The sequence below is a fragment of the Gambusia affinis genome, linkage group LG10 (genome assembly GCF_019740435.1).
Source record: "Gambusia affinis linkage group LG10, SWU_Gaff_1.0, whole genome shotgun sequence".
Lineage (NCBI taxonomy): Eukaryota > Metazoa > Chordata > Actinopteri > Cyprinodontiformes > Poeciliidae > Gambusia > Gambusia affinis.
Window position 1 is genome coordinate 28241576 of NC_057877.1, and position 19951 is coordinate 28261526.

Consider the following 19951-nt stretch of genomic DNA (forward strand, 5'->3'; position numbering starts at 1 on the left):
AGTAAAATGAAGCATTTGCTTGACTTCAGCGTTTGGTTTGAGTGGTTCTGCGTGTCATCGGGTCGGTAGGAAAGAAACCCCCCGGCTGACATCATTCAGCGTCGCTCGCTGACAGCTGCCCACGCTGACATGCACAGCGTTTCCTCCTTTCTCAACTGTAGTCACACAGGTCATAAGGCTGTTTGAGCAGCAGCAGCTTCGGCCGGGACAACAGGGAATTACTGCCGGACATGGATCGCTCCACACACTAAGGAGTCGACCCACAAGTCCAAATGGTAAGAAACTCATTTTTTTTAGTGGTACGTCTTTAAAAATCCAACCAGTTTGTTGGTGAATCCAGAGTTACACCTTTCAGTCTTGTTCTGGTCACTTCCTCCACGCCACTGAGGGATAATTTTAGTCTAAAGATGAGGAAATTCTCGCCTCTCTGTTGGTCTAACCTCAGTTTCCTTCTTTGAACTAAGAAAACATGAAACTTGTGTTTTCCAGACTGTTGAAAAGGGAAGTTTGAGGTTTTAAAAAAGGAGGAATGTCCAGGCTGCAGCTGGTGAATGGAAGCCTTTATTAAACAGTTATCACCAGTTAATTATTTACAGTGCTGCTTCCCTCCTTCGCTCTCTGTTGATGAGATACAAAACATTCTGGATTTAAAATGTTACACGTTGACTTTTAATGCTTTATAAAAACCCAGTCATTAGCTCTTAAACTTTAATTATTTCTTTATTTCGGCTGCTGCTGTTTTCTGTCCTACCTATTTAGCCTTATTAAGAACTTACATCATTAAAGAAAAGCCTAATTTTAACACATCAAACATGTCGAAACCTTCCAGCTACATGCTAGTTTTCACCGCGATTGAGTCATTTTCTTTTTTCTTTTATGTTGCTGCTGCTGCTCTGGTCTGTAGATCTAATTTCTGTGCGCTTTCTCTTCGCACCTGCACAGCTATAGTCTGTGGTGAGGCCGTTGTCTGCACACACACACACACACACACACACACACACACACACACACACACTTCCACCGGTCCTTTTCTGCTCTCTCTCCCCGTCTGACTGAAAACGGTGCTTCTGGTGCATGCTCGTTTTGTGGTGCAGAAACCTTTTTTTAATGCCTCCTTTGTTCCCTGTGATTATGAAAGTCAGCGGCGCTGTATAAAGTCGGCAGCGAGCAGAGCTTGCAGCTTATTGGTGCAGAGGGGGCGTTCCCATGGCAACCGGCGCAGGATGCTGGCTGAGGTAGAGGCGTGCGGTTGCAGTATTTCCTGTTCTTCGTCCTCCGTTTGACATTGGACAAAATATCGATTCCCTTCCTTTGATTCTTATTTGCAGCAAAGTTGTTGTTGAAATTCAGTCAGATTTAAAATAGTTTATTTACACGACAACTTTAAGATAAAATCTCAAGTTTTACAGAAATAAGAACAGCTGATAAAAACAATACGACTATTGGCTGAATTATTGTGTTGGTCTTTCTGCAAAAGGTCTTTCTGAGTCTGTATGCTAACAATTAATTGATGACTGAATGTGTTACTTCAATATGATTAATTGATTAAATCAATTGTTTCAGCTAATAAAAACACAAACACCTTTCATGGATAAAATTACAAAATTCTTTAGAGACTCAGATTTAGGTAGAACAGTTAATGAAAGCAGTAAATTATGGCTGCAGCTGTAATCAATTAATCAATTAAGAAACTGGCACATTGTGCCGATGTTTCATTTATTTCATACAACATTTAAATACATTAAAATACGGGAATAAGAGTATTAAGAATCAGTAAATAAAATATTACTGCCTGAAATGCAACATTATTCCTTCACTGAATCTCTGAGTTAAGACCAAATAAACTCTGATAAATAATAGAAAAGTGATCAATAGGAGATTTTTTCTCCCAAAATTTCTTTCCAGGTGAAGTTAAAACTGCCAAATGAAAAGCTCTGGATAGATAATATTTCCATCTTAAATGCAAATTGTAAATCCTTTTTTTACACTGTTTGGCTCAACTATTGTTCTGGGTGAGTTTCTCTCAGAAAATGTTCCTTTTTCAACTCCATATATTCCAGTTAATTAACTGATTACTAAACTAGCTGACGATCATTTCAATAATTGATTAATCAGAATTAATTTGATTGATTCAGCCCTTCGTTAAGTAGAACAATGTAGTTTTGTTCATGTTTTGTTCAACTAAACCAAAAAGATTTTTGCTTGAGCTTCTCTGACCAGCTGAAAACGATTCAAAGTCCTAAATACGAGTTATTTTTAAAAACACTGACGTAAATTATGAACCCCAGAAAACAACTGTGCCTTTAAGAAAAGAAACAAACTTCACTGAGATCTGATCCCCACCGCTATCAGAATAAAGAGGAATGGTTTAAAACAGAACAAAACTCACGTAAAGAACATTAACACGTTTACTATCCTGGTAAAAACGTGTTAAAAGTCTTCAAATTGATTCATATTTTATTGCAGTAACATAATCACACAGTGGAAACTTCAATCAACTTTTAGTTTGAGCAAATTTATTTGGTAAGCAGGTAAAAGTTTATTTATACAAAAACATAAAAATTTACCGTCTTATAGTGCAAATATCTTAGTACACTTGAATTAAAACAAAACTTACTTACAAGTAACTTTTAAGTAAGTTATAAGAGTTTGTTTTAGCTCAATAATGGTTTAAAAAGTGCTGAAAATTTTTTTATTTCATTAGTGAAATAATCTGCCAGTGGAAGTAAATGTTGAGTAAACAAAAGCTTTAAAAAGATGGAATTTAGTTTTGGGTGGAAATGATGCATGGCTAAAATAAAATATTTAAATTATAATTGTTGAATTGTTATTATGTGAGTGTTGTGGATCCTGTCACAGGCTGGAAAACCACATCAACACGATGATTGTAAAACCGGTTATAAAGAGACGTGATTAGTGGACGTTGTAGATTAATAGTAACGTTAGCTCAGAATATGTGAGCAGAGTGTTTTAGTCTTTTGTCACAGAACCAAATGGGTTCTGTTTTAAATTATCTTAAAAGGCTGTGCGACGTTTCCAGCCTCAGTCGACACATCAGAGTTACAGCCGTCGATGTCATCAACGTTCTTCCTCCTGACTGAAGATGTGACCGTCTGCAGCCGGGTTTGATGTGGCTGCAAGCTGCAGACGAGGCTAGGTTATTAAAATTAACTAAAGCAAACAACAAAAACAAAGAAACCTGCACTTTTTAAAAATTTGTTCTGTTTTATTTTTGGGTCCCAACTGCTTCCAAAAATGTACTTTAAAAAATTTACCCAGCTGTTTTTTGGCAACAAGTTCATGTTTTTTGGTGTCTGGAAATTAAACCGTTTCAAAAATAGAAGGGCCATTGGGGTTACCTAGCAACCCCCGTGGAGCCCAGCTCCGTTACCTAGCAACCCAGGTGGAACTCCAGAAGGTTTGGTCAGCTGGTTTTACGGCTTTATGCTGCTGGAAAAGGCAACGTGTTCTGTTGTTGACTTACCATCCTGAGATCTCAGTTATCATAGTTAACTAACATTTATGAAATAGTAAAAACTGAAATTGAGAAAACATTTTCGTTAACTGAAATAAATAAAAACAATAATTAATAGGAAAAATCTATAACTGGAACTATGTTGTGTTTATAAAATGAACTAAAACTATAGATATAAAATCTTTCACTTTTGTGTTTATAAATCCTTTGATCAGCCTTTTGAACTGCAGATTTTTGTTTTTACAATCTATAAATAAACTTTTACTTACTTACTTTATTTTTAAAACAGACATCTTTACCTCTGTCTGTAAAAAATGTTTTACTGCAAAAACACAAAGTCTTACAAAGTATTTCTGGTTTAGTTTCTAGTTAAAATATTTTAGAAAGATTAAAATAAGATGAAACTCAGTAACTTTTCAGGAAGAAATATGAAAAATTAACTTGTTTTAATTAACTAATTTCTTAATATTGATGGAAAATAATAATCCAACTGGCAGATTCTTTCACTTAAAACACATTTGTCCCAAATTATCCTTGATCTAAAGGAAATCAGTGTTTCTGCTGTTTTGTAGTTTTCAAGTTAGTTCCAGATTTGTGGCGTCTAGAAGCTGAATGCTGCTCCTCCATGTCTATCTGCAGCAGATCTTTAATAAATCCTGCTGCTGAGCCAATCAGGGATTTATTAACTAACAACTGGATGTTAGAGTCCAGGGAGGCTTTTCCCATTTATTCTGTCTCAGTGAGTAAATAAACGTATCTGCAGACGGGCATAGAGCTGGTTTCAGTGGAGGGATGATGGGATTAACGTGGGATTATAGAAACACATCGAACATCAGCAGGTTCTGCTGTTTCTGCTGCTCAAAAGTCTCAGAAACAACCAGAGAGGTTTGGAGTTTCTCAGGAGGATTTTCATTATTATTATTATTATTATTATTTTATTATTATGTCAGGTGGTCGTTTAACTGTTTAACTGAACATAAATGTAGGTCAGTGGCGTCTGCATACAGTTTTATCCTCATTTTTCACAATTTTGCTCAAAAATTTATTTTCTGTTGTGTTTTCTTTGTTCAACCAATCTGAATGTCCAATGAAACTGATGTGAGTTAAAATAATAATCATTTATCTGACACTCACTCCACTCTGACTCTCGTCTACGGAACACCAAGACGGCCAAAAAAGTGTGAAATTTCACGTCTTTTACATGATAACAAGCAAACTAATGCAGCACGCTTGTAGACTCCAGAGAGACGCGTAACTACATAATAACATAACAGCTGTGTGTTTAAATATAATTTTATCAATCAAATCAAAGCAGTTTTTATCTGCATACGGGTAAATCAGATTAATCAGTTGATCCTGTACATTCAGGTAAAATCAGTGGATCTCTGGTCTTTGTTCAATGGAAAAGCAGGAAGTGGACGACAGCCCAGGGCATTCTGGGTAAATACAAGTCGCGCTAGCAGGAGAAACGGCTCACTGTCTTTTAGACAGAAAAACAGTAAAATGTGACGCCAATAAATTTTGGGTTACATTACATCCTTTCATGCTGATGATGTGTTATTACATTTTTCTGTGCTTCATTATAAAAACAAGACATTTTCTATGTTACATGTCAGGTAATCTGATAATGAAATGTTTTCATCAGAAAAGAAAAACGCCACAATCTAAATAATAAACAGCGTGAATATAATTTCCAGGCTTGTTTGCTGCAAGAAAAACACCAAATCTATCTTGGTACTTAAGTTACTTGTAAGTTTTTCATGTTATCAGCATCATATAGGAGCTTTTTTAAGTCAATAATTCTTTAATATTGATGAAAAGGTTCTGGTTCCACTAGCAGATTATTTCTTCTATCACCTGGGACAAATGAAGTGAAATAATCTGACAGTGAAACTTTAACTTTTTCATCAATATAAAGGGATTACTGACTTAAAACAAACTTCTAAAAGGTTACTTATAAGATGGTTTTGTCTTATTTCAGGAGTCCTAAGATATTTGCTGTAGAAACTAGAAATAAATTACTTTGTGATACTTCATGCTCTTGCAGTGAAACCTGAACGAAGTGATTCCTTCTTGGGATTTATTGCTTCCTTGCAGTTCAGAGAACATAAAAGTTTCTTACTCTGCAAAGAGAGTTGTCACCTCTGACAGAATCAAACCAGGAAGCGGAGCGGTTGCACCTTGTGAAAGCGTAGCGTGGAAGTTTGCAGAGTGAGTTTGTGCGTGGGGGTGATGCCCTGCGCCGTGCTGCCTGCTGACTTCCTGCTGCAGACGCAGAGCAGCAGATGAACTGGTGCCGCTGTGTTTTCTCTGCAGGAGGACAGCGTTGACGTGAAGGCTCTGCGGGCCCGCTTCAACAGCCAGGCCCGGGCCTCCGACACCAGCAGCCGGGACAGCGGCTCGCCCAAATCTCCACGGCCAGGATTCGGGAGGCTGGAGAACGACAAAATATCAGCAGCAATCCCTCCACGACCTTACCAAGGCCTGGCGAGGCCTCCGAAGGAAGAGTCACCCCCACCTGTTGCTGCTCCTTTGCACCGACCTTCGAACCGCGCCTCCGTTCAGTCCGGAGACGCCTCCAACAAGGTGAAGCAGACCGGAGAGATGCTGCAGAGGAAGATGATGCTGACACACCAGAGGGCTCCGGGGCCGTCGCTGTCTCCGGCCAGGTCTCCGGTCCTGGGTCCGTCTCCGGCCACCACGCCGCTGCTGCTGCGCCATCCGGCCCGGCAGAAGAGCTCCGGAGAGGTGACCCCGCTCCGCAGGCCGCTGCCCCCCGAGGGCCCGCTGCCCTTAAAGCCCAAACGGCCCCCGAACGTCAACCTGGAGCCGTTCAGGAAGACCCGGAGAGCAGGAGGAGGCGCCCAAGGCGACCAGAGGAGATGTAAGTTCATAACAATCATGTTTCATTTTTTACTTTTCCACAAAGTCAAAAAGAAAAAAAAACAAATAAAAACAAAACAGTTTGATTCAATATATATAATTTTTGCTTAAATATTCACACAGAAGTGAAGAAAATAGTTAAAAGCATGACATCATATCTGTCACAATTAATCGCATAATTAATGTTAATGAGGTCATTAATTTTAATATTTTGTCTTCAGACTTAATAATCTATTTCATTTATTTATATTCTTTTTGTTGTTACTTTTTGGGTCATTTAAAATATTTTCCAGCTCCATTGTGAAGTTTTTGATACAAAATTAAAGTTTATTTATCTTTGAGAGACAAACTTGCATTATTAAGCAAATATCAATATGAAAAATCAACAAAAAAAATCACATTTAGAAAATAAACGCCATTATTTTAGGAAGACGAAGATATGTTGTTTAAAAATAGTTCACAACAATATTTTCGTTTATCACCATAATTCCTACAATTTATTGCCAGCAAATGATGTTATTGTTCAACAGGCCAAAATCTCACCACAAGAAACTAAACCAACTGGGTAAGATTTTGTGTTTTTTCAGTGTAACTAAGGTGAGAAAAGCTCTTCACTGCAAAAACACAAAATCTTACCAACTAACTTACAAGCAACTTTTCAGCGAGACATAAGATTTTGTTTAAAGTCAATAATTCCTTCATTTTTATTTTAAAAAATCTACTAGATTATTTCACTTATAACAGGAAAATGTATAAATTAAACAATCTTTATATATCTATATTAAAGAATCATTGACAAACCGAATATTTACTTGTAAGTTAGTTTTGTCTTATTTAAAGTGTTATATGATATTCGCACCAGAAAATGGACCAAAGTTACTTGGAAAGATTTTATGTTTTTTGCAGTGAGTTCATTTTTTTTACATTAATCTGTAAACCCGAGACAAACTGAACAGGAAACTGAATGAATTTCTGTTTTCTGTTCCATATTTTCTGGTCCAGACTCGACGGATGTGAGGATGCCGGTTCCGGCGGTGACCAGTCCGCCCAAACCGCCACAGAGATCCAGCAAACCCAACAGGCTGCCGCGGCAGATCGCCTCCGTGTGAGAACCCGTGTTTTTACAGTGCATCCAGCTTTCAGAGCCATTTTTATTCATGTGGCTCATGAAATACATCAATATGATCAAATAAAGCGCAGAAGACTCTTAATCTTAGAGAACAGCATTAAAAGCAGAATCACTCTCAGCGTGTTTCCGGCGTAAAACATGATTCAGGCTTTCAAACCAAATCTTAAGAAGCGTGATTAGAAGATAAATAATGAAAGAGATGCGTTCGCTGCTGACAGGAAATCAGAGACTCTTCATTTTTAAAGGTTTTTTTTTAGATGAAGATCAGAAAATATTAAAGTCTGAGAAAACAAAGAAACTGAGAAACAAAGACTTTGTTTTCTAACTGTTTAGTTTGTGTTTTAGGATGAAAACAGAAAATTAAAAAAAGATTCTAAACATATTTAATTCTAAATTTTGCTGTTTTTTTTATTCTTCTTGTCACTTTCACTTTCTTCTGATTCACTTTGTTTTGATTCGTCATTATAGTTTAATTTTTACACATTTAATTCCTGATTTCAGAGACTTTGAAGATGAACAGGAGACCTACGACGACATTGGAAGTTTTGAAAAGAACGGTGAGCTGAATACTTTGGAAAAACATCTAACAATAAACACATCATTTATGTTTCAACACCAAATTAACATAAATTTGCTTTGTGTCTTTGCAGAATCCTGCAGCGATAATAATTCCCACTGCATGGATGCAGTAAGTGCGGGTTCTTAAAACTGTTAAAAATTTAAGTTTTTTGATATGAAAATCTTTTTAAAATATATTTTCCTGGATAATTAAACAAGTAAAGAAAGAGATATAAACAGTATTTAGACTTTTCACCCAATACTTTATTTAAATCAGACTGGATCTGATTAACATGACTTAAGTTTTCATTGCATGACTTTTCAAACATTTAACATTTCTTAGGTTTCAGATCATTAAATCATATCGATACTGATTATTTATGTGCGTTTTCCTTAAATACACAAAATGCAAAAGTTTTCATTTGAGATCAGATCAAAATAAAACATTTTTGGAGGTAGAGTTCAGAAACTATGATGCAAAAATGAAACTACATTTCAAGAGGAAATCTGAAATTAAGGTTTGGAATTGTTTTTATTTAGAAGCAGTTAAAAATAAGACTTGTCATCGATTTCTCAAACCAAAAGAAGATAATGTAGAAAAGTAGTTGAGAACGAAATAAAAAAATCAATAAATATGAAATACTGAGTTTCAGTTTGATTGACGATCATTTTCATCTACTGACCTAAAACTCTTTACTGTTTTAAAAGTAGAAATGAAACAACTTTTTCTTGCAGGATGATGATAATGACAATGATGAAGATGATGATGTGTATGAGTTTATTGATGAGTAAGTATAAACTTTCTGTCTCCACGTTGTTTTTTTAATCTCTCTAATGTCCAAAAGTAGATTATGGTTACAGCTGCTTGAGCCTCTGAGCCATTGGTCACTAAACTTATTTATATCATCTGCGACTTGTGATGCTTCAACAAATAAAGCTCTAACTTTATATTGCTTACACGTTTATTTCACCAGTAAAACTGAAGTAAATTCAATCTAGACTAACTAAAAAAGCAACATCAGCTGATACATTTTAAAGCATAATTTTAACATAAAGGCAGAAAAGAGTAAACCATGCTTATGAAATTAATTTAAACAATATTTTTTTGTCATTTTTAAGGGAACAAGTGTCGGCAAACCATTCAATTCCTGAAAAAAACAACAAGGACGCGAAAAGACAGCAGGAACAAGAAATAAAGGAGCAGCTGGAGCGTCAGAAGAAACAGGCTGAGCTGAAGAGAAACTTTCAGGTAAAGAGGAGAAACTAGCGCTGCGTTACTGTTGTACTGGGAAAGTCCTTCTTCCCAGTGGAAATAAAAATCAACTGGACCGCCGTCTGAAGTCGAAACTGGGAGAAAATCCGATTACTCAGGATTTGTAATGTGGATTTAGTGTTTCAATATGGCCGCTCCTCGCATCAACAGTAAGATGAGGCGGAAACGTTTATTTTACCGGACACACGTGAAAGAGTGTCTAAAGTTAAAGTTACAAGCAGCGTCTGTAACTCCAAGCTGGGCAAATTAAAAGCGATGCTTGCTTATGGACAATAAAGTTTAAAATTATGTTTATTGGAGGTGCTACGAACAATGTTTACGGGCGACGCTGTTGCAGCAGTAGACTACAGCGCAGGGCATTCTGGGTAAATGCAACCAACGTAAACGTGTTAGCCTAGCTCCAGCTGCTAGCGGGACAATTGGTTCGTGGTCTTTAGCCAAAAACAAAAGAGAAATCATCTTACCGATAAAATCTGACGCTACGCCATGTTTGTTTACATTTCGTAGATAAGGAAGTTGGGCTCAGTGTCTTCTTCAAAGGTTTGTGTATCATTTCTTTCAGTAGTTATTGGTGCAGCGCCCCCCAGAGGTGACGATGGGAACAGGTTTTTGAAGTAATTTGGTTTGACAGTGCAGAGTGGAAGTAGATTTTTTTCTTTTCGTTGTCTCACAAAAGTATTGCCTTCCTTCGCAATAAATTAGCAAATACACCCTGATCTATTTTGTAAGATCAGAGTGATAACAAATGGTAATTTATAATTGTAAATACATTAAAAGAGCCTCAGTGAAAATGTGTTTATGCATTCTTAAATCTTTGGTGCAAAAAGCTGATTGAAAATTGATAGATTATGGCATGTTTATGTTTGTTTGTGTAAGTTTGAGATGGGACTGCGCATTAACCAGAATGCCAACAGAAAAAGATGCAACCAAAACTGTCAGATGAGTTTATTTACCATAATAATAAAAGTATAGTTGGAATGTATTTTTTCCTTCTTTCCTTCTAATGGAAAGTGTTTTATGTCTTAGAAGGAATGTATAGCCCATGTTTGACCCTTTTATGTTTTAGCATGTTGTACATAATTTTGTGCTGTATTTGTATCTTAAAGAAAAATATTGAAAACTGCAGATATCACACTACATATATGGAAAAACTTTACAAAAAGCTTATGTTGTAGCAGAAAGACTAATAATTCAAGATTACTTCTCTGTACTACATAGAACCAGACCAGCTGAAAAAGCTGCAAGTTTGTGTGTAAAACACCATAATTCACCAGAGTTTTGATCCGCTTGGCTTTCTTTCTGCTCTGCCCTCTGTAGCTACAAGGTGAGGAGAACGTTCTGCACACGGCCCGGGTTCGGTACGACTGGCAGGCCGAAGGGAAACTGGACCTCAGCGTTCAACAGGGAGACAGAGTGGAGATTATTCGCGTGGAGAATAACCCCAGAGGCAAATGGTTGGCCCGATCGCTCAGCGGACAATGTGAGTCTCAGACTGAAAACTTGGTAAAAAAACCAAAAGTTTCAAAGTTTTCCAATCCAAGTCTCTTTGTTTGACAAGGAGAAGCAGATAAAATTTATTTTTGCAGTTTTTCTTTACCACTTTGTGAGGTATTTTGTGTTATTCTTGCTGCTATAAGGGATGTTTTTGCACTGCTTTACAATGACTACAGAATACAGCAGTTTGTTTGTATGCAGATGACAATAAACTCTACATGTTAGGTTATAAAAGTTTGGTAGAATTGCAACTCTGCTTGTTTACCTTCGGCAGTGCAGCAAGGACAGAAAGCCGAAATGAACCTTAACCAACTAACAGGTTTCAGCTGTCGACTTTTATGGCAGCATGGAGGCTGGTGAACATCTTGGTTTCAGACAGGGTGGCGAACAAAGAGAGTTACTGTGGTTACTGGTGTCTGCAGCAGCATGCAAAAGTCTCTAGTGATCCATCATTTCTTTATGCTTTTCTTCCCAGGCTTTTATGCAGTCTTTTAAATGGTGTATATCATCATTACTTACAAATGTTGCCAATAACGAAGTGGAAAGTTGCAAGAGTGATGAAGTTATATTTGGAAAACAACCTAAGACAAAAGTAATGACAGAAAATTCTCCACTTTGAGTTTCAGACCTTTAAGTGAAGATTTGTTTGGTGATTTAACCACTGAGAACATTTTCTTTTGAAATGGGATTTAAAAGTACTCTGTTGTGAGCCCTGTCTGTCTGTCTGTCTGTCTGTCTGTCTGTCTGTCTGTCTGTCTGTCTGTCTGTCTGTCTGTCTGTCTGTCTGTCTGTCTGTCTGTCTGTCTGTCTGTCTGTCTGTCTGTCTGTCTGTCTGTCTGTCTGTCTGTCTGTCTGTCTGTCTGTCTGTCTGTCTGTCTGTCTGTCTGTCATTCACTGCTGTAATAAATGTAGCATTCACACAAAGTCTGGCTAATTGTGGCGGTAGTTTCATAGATGGTGTGACTTCTGCTCCAGTTCTGACCAGCATTGTTTCCATGGTTCGCTCAGGCATGAAGCTGTCTTTCTGTGAACAAATGTGTCAACAGAATAGATCATTTTATTTATATTTTTAATTATTTAACCTTTATTTCACGAGGAAGTCACCCCTGAGATTGTGAATCCCTTTTTCAAGTGAGACCTAAATTATAATAATAATTAATAATTAGCATGTTTTTTCTCAGTTGTTCCTGCTAGCATGATCAGCTTTTTATTTGTGTTAGTTAAACCTGAACAGTCTCTCAGCAGTTAGCTTACCCAGAATAATAGCATGTTGTTGTTCCTAGAAAGTTGCTCAAAGCAAATACTACACACAGGTTGGTTTGAATGAAAGTTAAGCCAAATGCATTCATTCATTTGGCTCAAACACTAAGAATGAAGAGCAGAAATTATGCTAAATATTATGGCTAATTATCCAGAAGGATCGTTTGGACAGAACTCAGATTAATTTAACTCCATCTGCTTACACCAACAGATGTTTTATATTGATAGCAAACTAATAAAAAGTCAGAACCATTGGACCATTTATCATGTCTTACTTTACAAACTTTATGCTCGCAAACAACAGTCCTCTCTGTGGTCTGACTGTTTACTCCTGCTCAAGCTACATGGACTAGTCATTGGATACAAAACCTTTTAACGTTTTCCTTCAGGTTTGGAATTAGAGGAAGTAAAAATTCCCTTTAACGTTTCTTTCCTGGAATTTGCGGTACAATACGTCTGCAGCAAACAATATTCATGAAATATGTTTCATCCATCTGTTTTCTCCAACAGTGAACTTGGTTTTTGAGAAATAAAATCAAACATTCTCCAAAAAAACAGCAAAAATAATCTTATGGATAAATACTGATCATCGTTCAGTGTTAAAGGTCTCAGCTAGCTGTCATGCTAACACCACATTGTTTTTGATTTTCTTCCAGACGGATACATCAGCAACTCATGCGTGGATATCGACTATGAAGCAGTTAAAAAATACAGAATGCCCCCGCTGAGAAAAATGGATACGTTTGATTTACCGCCGCCGCCGCCGGACCCGCCCATGGAGTCCAACAGCAGGGACAGGTAACCGGACGGAGGACGGATTATTTTTAGATTTACATGTGAAGCTTTAGCTGCTTGTTTTAACAACAATCTGTTTTTTTCTGTGATTTGTAGCTTTCTTGAAGACGATGGTGAGTTTGATCATAACAACACAGACACCAGATTCGGGTAGTAACTGGTTACATTTTCTTGAGTAACTTTTAAAAAAAAAAAATTAACTTTTAAGAGTATTCTTACTACGCTGTACTTTTTAGATTTACTTGAATAAATTTTCTGGATTCTGACAATCTGTAGTTTTGTTAATTTAACTTTAGTTGAAAAATATTTAAATAGTTTTGCTATGGTTTTATGATCCATAACCAGTTTACTTTACAATAAACCCTTTAAATTGCTGCAGATCTTCATGTTTTCCCCATAACTCACATTTTATTATTAGTTTGTTTTCATATGTGAGGATGAGGTTTTCAACCAGTGGTTATATACGATCAGAGAGATTTTATTTTGGCTAATTTCCCAGAATCTATCCTATTTAATGTGTAAAAGTTTATGCTTTTGCATGTTTTTGAACTGTTTTCATTAAATTAAACCAATAGTTAAACTAATAAGTTACATTATTTTTCTGCTACTAGATGAATATGACGACGTTCAGCCGCTGCCTGAGGATTTCCCTCCTCCTCCACTGGAGATCAGGTAACCTTATTAGATCTTTACTTAGCACTCAGTCTAACTGAAAAACATATCACTGTATAAACATATCAGTTGATATTGATAATTATTGATTAGTTTTTTTGTTTTAAATATCTGAAAAGACCTTTCCTGTTTCATCCAGTTTCCACTCCACACCGTTGGTTTTTTATTTTTAGGCAGTTATGAGGCGAAACCTTAAACTGTTGCAGCACAAGTTACTCCACATGCTGTTGCTAGGCAACCCAACTTGGGGTGGACGGGACTTGAAGCTGCTTTTTACCCAGCAGCTTGTTGCTAAGTAACCAAAGAGTGAGCGGGTTAGTTGATTCCTCTGTTCACAGAAGAAATTCTTTCGGATTATTCTTAAATTCTACAAAGTGTAACATATTTATTTACATTAATAAAAATACTCATTGACCGGTTTTGCTACACAATGTTCTAATTCTCTTAATAAATACTAATTGTTATAATTTGATTGAAAGATTATAATATACTGTAGTAGAACATTGTACCCAGAGGACTGTTAGCTAGTAGCGCCCTCTGGTGGACTCACAGACAAAAAAAAACAACCTTTATTTTTATAATAATCACATTTTTTATGAGATTAAGTAAATGTGTTATGGACTTGACAAGAGAATATACCACATGTTCATTGACTGCTCTAATTTATTACTTTATAGCTCTTTGATTTTTGTTTTTTATTGCTGGCAGAGTAAGAACATGTAGTAACAAACATGTAGGCTACATGTCCAGCTAAAAGCTACATTAGCTAAACTAATGTTGCTAGTTTGGCAGTAAGTACTAGAATAAATATTACTGATATTTATCTGTGTTATAAAGAGGTAGGTAGCATAGTCAACAACTGTGATCTAGTAATAGTTCTATCGTACTTATATTGTTGATAAGTTAGAAAAGAATGAGGGAAGAGCTAGTTCTAAGATTCTGACAACAATGAACAAATTGTTGTCATAGCAACTGCCTACCAAGATGGCTGTCAGCTACAGAGTTCACAGAGGTGTGATGCCATATGAAAACTTTGTTTTAATATTGATTGTTTGCTTATTGTATAAACAAGATGTTATTGATTTATTGTCCCTCCCTAATTCAGTGATACTTTGATTAATTCTGATTATTTATCTTTCAGCATAAACCCCAAAGAGGAAAAAGAGCTACGAAAAAAATTTAAGGTGACACATTTTTCCTTCACTTTTGTAGATTTTGTTTTGTATCGGTCTGGATTATTTCTTCATAGAAGCGACTGTTTCCTCCCAGTACAACGGGCCTCTGCGGGTGCTGCGCAGCATGATGGTGGACCCCAGCTGTGTCATAAAGAAGCTGGGAGGGAAGGACCTGCAGGTGACTCAGGGAGAAGTCGTTGATGTCATCGAAGAGACAAACAGCAAGAAGTTTCTGTGTCGAAACCGATTTGGAAAATGTACGGAAACCGTCCAACTTCCCTTTGTTTGTTTTTGAAGAGTGAAGACAGACCTATCAGAGAAGTTCATTACATGATTATTTTACCACTTTTCAAATGTACCATAACCTTTAACTTGGGAGGATTTTATAAGTATAAGTAGCAAAATAATTACACTTGTCTCAGAGCACAGGGTGAATTTGGTTCTGTTAATTTATTTGTATTTTATATCTTGTTTTTCAGATGGATATGTGTCAAAATCTATTCTTCTCGCAATGTGAGTAAATCTCAGCTTCTTTTAATAATTATTTAGTGTAAATGAAGTTCAGATTTGTAATTATTTAGGTTTAAAAATAATGACTTGTAATTTGTTTATAAAAAACAAAGAAAAACAGTAAATTATTGTCAAAATAGATTTATTTTCAGTTTCTAGATGTGTTTTAAAGAAATATCTTATATTAACACTTTAAGACGTAAGCTACATGCTATCTTAGCTAGCAGATAAAAGCTACCTTAGCTAAGCTAATTTTGGTTGTTAGTAACTTCCACAGAAAATATCCCTGATACTTATCTTAGTACTTCAGAGAGGTGGGTAGAGTACTCAGATTGTAATCTAGTTCTAGCTGTAATGTACTTGTATTGTTCATAAGTTAGGAAGGAGGTGAGATCTAGTTCTAAAAGGTTTTGTTGGCTCTAGTGGTCTTTATTTGAAAGCAGTTTGACAGGAGAGAGTGTAATGAGAGAGAGGGAAGACATGTGGCAAATGTCGCCAGGCCGGGAATCGAACCTGCGGTGGCCTTAGTCCATGTATTGACTAAGACCTCAATAGGTGGGTCGTGCTTTGCCCCTACGCCACCACAGCACCCAATCTAGTTCTAAGCTCAGGTCTTGTTGCTATGGAGTTGTCATGGCAACTCCATAGCAACTGCCTACCAAGAGCAGTTATAAAGTTACAAAGTGCAGCAAAGTGCACACATGGAAGTGAGCTGGAGTTTTTCCAACTCCAGACTAAATTTATTGCTGATGTTTTTGTTTAATAATGACAGAATTATTGTTTGAATGATTTAAAGAATTTAAACTAACGTTGCAGAATAATTGTTTTTCTTCAGGGAAGGAGACATTTATGATGATGTGGATTACCCTGACGGTGAGCTTGCATTTTTTTCGAATATTTCCAGATTTTGTATAAAATTTTAACAAAATTAAAATCTATTATTAATTTATTCATTTTGTTGTCTTTTTAAAATGTAGATGTTTACGACAACGACGATCTAAACATGGATCAGTGAAACGTTTCAAACTAAATCTGCACTTCAACATAAGGGAGCAAACTATCCAGAACAAAAACAAAAAACTTCAGGAGTTTCAAACTATAAAACCGTCAAGCTCCGACAGAGATCCACATGGGAACAGACGCCTCACTCGGTTCAGAAAACAATGCGTTTTCTACAAGTTTTGTTATTTTAAGCTTTGCTGGACAGAAAAGGACTGATTTTCTGTCTGGTTCTTTCAAACAAATAAACTGTGATGTAAACAAGTCAAACTAATCAGTTTCAGTAAAAACAAACTTAAACTGCAGACATATAACCAAACTCTGCCCACTGAATAAACTAAGCCAAACATATTTCCTGATAAAAGCAACATATCAACACCCACACTGAGAAATAGAAACCGATTATTGCACTGTTTGTCAAAATGCTTGTATAGAAATTTAATACACTATTTCTGTTGCTTTGTGTTTCTCAGCATCCAGGATAATTTAAAATAAATATAAAGCTGTTTCTGATTGAAGTGTGTGTGTTTTTGTTTTACAAAACATAACGGATGCAGCAGTAAAACCAGCTGACCAAACATGCTGGAACTCTGCTGGGGTTGCTAGGTAACAGTGCATTGTGACTTAATCACAAGGTTTTTGAAATGGTTAATTTTTCAAACACCAAAAAGCTTAACAGATTTAAAGTTCTTGGGACTGTTTTTAGGAGCAGTTGAGACTCAAATGAAAGTTTTTGACACCTGTGTCATAAACCATAGTTTATTACCCCTCTTGCTTGTTTTCAGTTCTATTTAAAAAAAAGAAAGAAAACAAGTGATATTTTGCATGTGGTTAAAACAAATTTAACTAAAATCTGGTTTATACAAAGTTTTGGATATTGTTTCCCTTTATAGACCAAAGCAACAAAATGATCAATTGACTTTTTAAATACATTTAAAGTCAAATAACATCTGAAAACAGTAGGAATAGTTATTTTTATTAAACATAAGGACCTTTACAATATAGTGTATATACAGCATTTTTTCCTTACAAGTCACATGAGCTGATTTTAAAGAAAAATGTTTAAATTTAATACTTTTCACAGAATATCTGATAAATAAAACTAGGAATGTGTCATGTCTGTGAAATATAAACAAGAAGTGACAATCCTAATAATGGTGACAATTTTTATGTTCATTTTTAATCTGAAGTACACAGATAACTTTACAGCTGAAGCTAAAAAAATTTTTTTTAATTTACATCGTTTGAAAGAAAATAAATATGATTCAGGTTATCTGACTGAGCCTGAAATACAGTAACATTTTGGGGAATTTAAACATTATTGCGATTTTAAAAGGGCAAAAGGGGCTAAGTGTCCAGCCATGGAGAAGTTTGTAGCATCTGTCTGAAACGTTTAATTCAGCCGATCACGATCCAAAGAGTCTGGAAAAAAAACAAGATTTACAACAATAGCAGAATATTAGTGGTGTAAATATGAAAAGTCAAAATGATCCTAATCCTCATTCTAACACTGCAATACAGAGTACCAGTTAGGAAATGTTATTAACCCCTAGTTGACCAATCTGGTGGAGTCACCTAAAACCAGCCGATGTGGGACATGTTTACCATTAATGCCTGTTGTCGCACTTTCAACACAAAGAATTATACTGAACACTGCTACCATTTCTTGGTTCGCATTAAAGGAAACTATACCGAATTTAGCCAATTTGCATAAGCCTAATTTCAAACATACAAATTACAGTTTAGAATCTGTTTAAAAGAAAAAACCTTTTGCAAACATTTTTGCTGTCAGATTAAATACACTAACAGTCATTTAAAATGCACCTCCTGACACAAAACAAGGACTTAATGTTGAGTCACTTTTAATTTGTACAGAAAGATAAAGCAAACAACTCTTTGTTTTTATTTTGTGGCACTTTTAGAGCAAGATAAACAGCCTTCAGTTATAAAATTATAACAACGTGTTATTTATAAAAAAAATTTCAGCTCAAGTAAAATGAAAATGCTTAACTTTAAAGTGAATTTGTTTCTTTTTCTTGCTTACATCAAACCATCATTATGTATGACAGAGTATTAGCGCTACGCTAAGAAAATAATATTGACCCACTTCTTGGTTTTTTTGTCACCAATTTTTGATTTTGCAGCAGCAAAAATTAAGCCAGTAACATTAACCCGTCAGCTGTTGAGTCCAGAAATAAACAAGCAGATAATCACTCACAGAATCATGCAAAACATCATGAAGACGTTCCAGAGAGCGATGAAGATCCGGAAGTACCGCAGGCTGAGGAGGAACTCTCTGACGTTTTCTCCTATTAGCAGGCAGGAGAATATATGAGAAATGTCCAGATGATTCAATTAAATAAAAATGATTCTTCAGTAAATAGACATTATTAGTAAAAACTTAAAGGTTTCAGTCTAGTTCTTAACTTCTACTTATACAGACCTGTTGTTGGAGCTCCGGACTCATCTGCAAATCCATGGGACTCCTTCCTCTTTCTGAGAAAAAAAAACAAACAATCCATCAGCTGAAGCAAACCGGTTGTTAAATTAGCTTTAACGTAGTTAAAATGGTGGCTATACTCACAGCTTGAAATTCAGCACAGCTCCTGCATTCACCAGCAGCGTCCTAAAGAGAATAGAAAGACACTGAAATTTTGTTGTTAACCAGAAAGCTAAGGCCAGCGTTAGCTGCTGTGCTGGCAGTAACGCTTCACGACATTCATCGATGTTTTCCCGCTAAACTGGGAAACAGCGACACACTCAAAACAAATTAATCAGTAGAAACTTTTCTGCTTTGTAAACAAAACAAAATAACATTTAGAAATTACCCGAATATTAACAGATCCCCGAGCATTTTCTCCACATCACAGAAACACCTTACTTCCTGGTTTCTTGACGTACGCGGGAACGTAACCAATAAGATTTTAGAACGCTTCTACGGCGGATAATAGTTTTCTTTGCCCTGGATTTAGCCTGTAAGGCACAGAAGGCGTTTTACCATTCGCAAATAATTGCAAAAAACGCGAGGCATACCTCGACTAATCTGATTTGAATAATTTGAGTGTGATCTGTCGTCAGTGTAAAGACGGAAGCAGATGAAACAAAGGAGAAGACGTTAACTTGCACCTTTAAGATATGCTGTAGTATACAAAATACAGGAGAACGGGCTGTGAATGACGTCACACTGTCAACAGCGTTAAATTGATTAATTTTCAGAATCTTAACTATACTATTTTATCCTTAAGAAATTATGTTGTCAAGCTGAATCCAAATAATTTTTTAATCAATATCTAAATAATTTGAGCAGTATAATAAAAGAATGTTTTATCATTTTTTCCTCTCACATTTTACAATCTTTTATTAGGATGTTTCTGTTTTCAGCTGCAGATAAAATGGAAAAATTTTCACAATGCAAGAAAGATGCAAAATGTATACATATTTAAACTTTTATTGTGCTTATGTTTAATTATACAAAGGGTAATAATTATCAATAAATAACATTGATGTGACAAATTGTAGTACTTTGGTATCTTGGTATAACAGAATTGAAAAAATGCTTAATAAAATAGTTGCTTAATAAAAGCAAAGATAAATAAATAGAATAATAAATAAAATAAGACAAAATAGTGTGCTTTTAACATTTAACACAAGAAATGCTAATTTTATTGAAATATTTTCAAATTTAATTATTTAATACTGAATTGGAACAGTATAATTAAACAAATGAT

The 19951-nt window shown here is 35.8% G+C and overlaps 2 protein-coding genes across 2 annotated transcripts; one reads left to right on the forward strand and one right to left on the reverse strand.

Annotated features, from left to right (window-relative positions):
• Positions 1-189: 189 nt before the first annotated feature.
• Positions 190-16736, forward strand: si:ch73-40i7.2 (FYN-binding protein 1). The gene is made up of 17 exons (XM_044128531.1): positions 190-275; positions 1139-1235; positions 5792-6359; positions 7361-7463; positions 7989-8044; positions 8138-8175; positions 8781-8833; positions 9165-9294; positions 10636-10798; positions 12729-12870; positions 12964-12980; positions 13479-13539; positions 14681-14723; positions 14809-14971; positions 15194-15227; positions 16060-16097; positions 16202-16736. The coding sequence occupies exons 2-17, from the start codon at positions 1224-1226 to the stop codon at positions 16237-16239; spliced, it is 1659 nt and encodes a 552-aa protein (XP_043984466.1). The 5' UTR covers positions 190-275; positions 1139-1223; the 3' UTR covers positions 16240-16736.
• A 232-nt stretch (positions 16737-16968) lies between these two features.
• Positions 16969-19192, reverse strand: smim7 (small integral membrane protein 7). The gene is made up of 5 exons (XM_044128541.1): positions 19052-19192; positions 18808-18849; positions 18667-18719; positions 18442-18532; positions 16969-17645 (listed from the first exon to the last, which is right to left on the reverse strand). The coding sequence occupies exons 1-5, from the start codon at positions 19075-19077 to the stop codon at positions 17630-17632; spliced, it is 228 nt and encodes a 75-aa protein (XP_043984476.1). The 5' UTR covers positions 19078-19192; the 3' UTR covers positions 16969-17629.
• Between the last annotated feature and the right edge of the window lie 759 nt (positions 19193-19951).

Excerpts from the sequence above, each read along its gene's own strand:
- si:ch73-40i7.2 (XM_044128531.1), top strand. Across the intron at positions 8,834-9,164 it reads GTGTATGAGTTTATTGATGA|GGAACAAGTGTCGGCAAACC; the intron begins GTAAGTATAAAC and ends GTCATTTTTAAG. Across the intron at positions 10,799-12,728 it reads CCGATCGCTCAGCGGACAAT|ACGGATACATCAGCAACTCA; the intron begins GTGAGTCTCAGA and ends ATTTTCTTCCAG.
- smim7 (XM_044128541.1), bottom strand. The coding sequence starts at position 19,077 with ATGCTCGGGGATCTGTTAATATTCGG. Across the intron at positions 18,720-18,807 it reads GCTGTGCTGAATTTCAAGCT|AAAGAGGAAGGAGTCCCATG; the intron begins GTGAGTATAGCC and ends TTTTTTTCTCAG. Across the intron at positions 18,533-18,666 it reads GTCCGGAGCTCCAACAACAG|GAGAAAACGTCAGAGAGTTC; the intron begins GTCTGTATAAGT and ends GCCTGCTAATAG.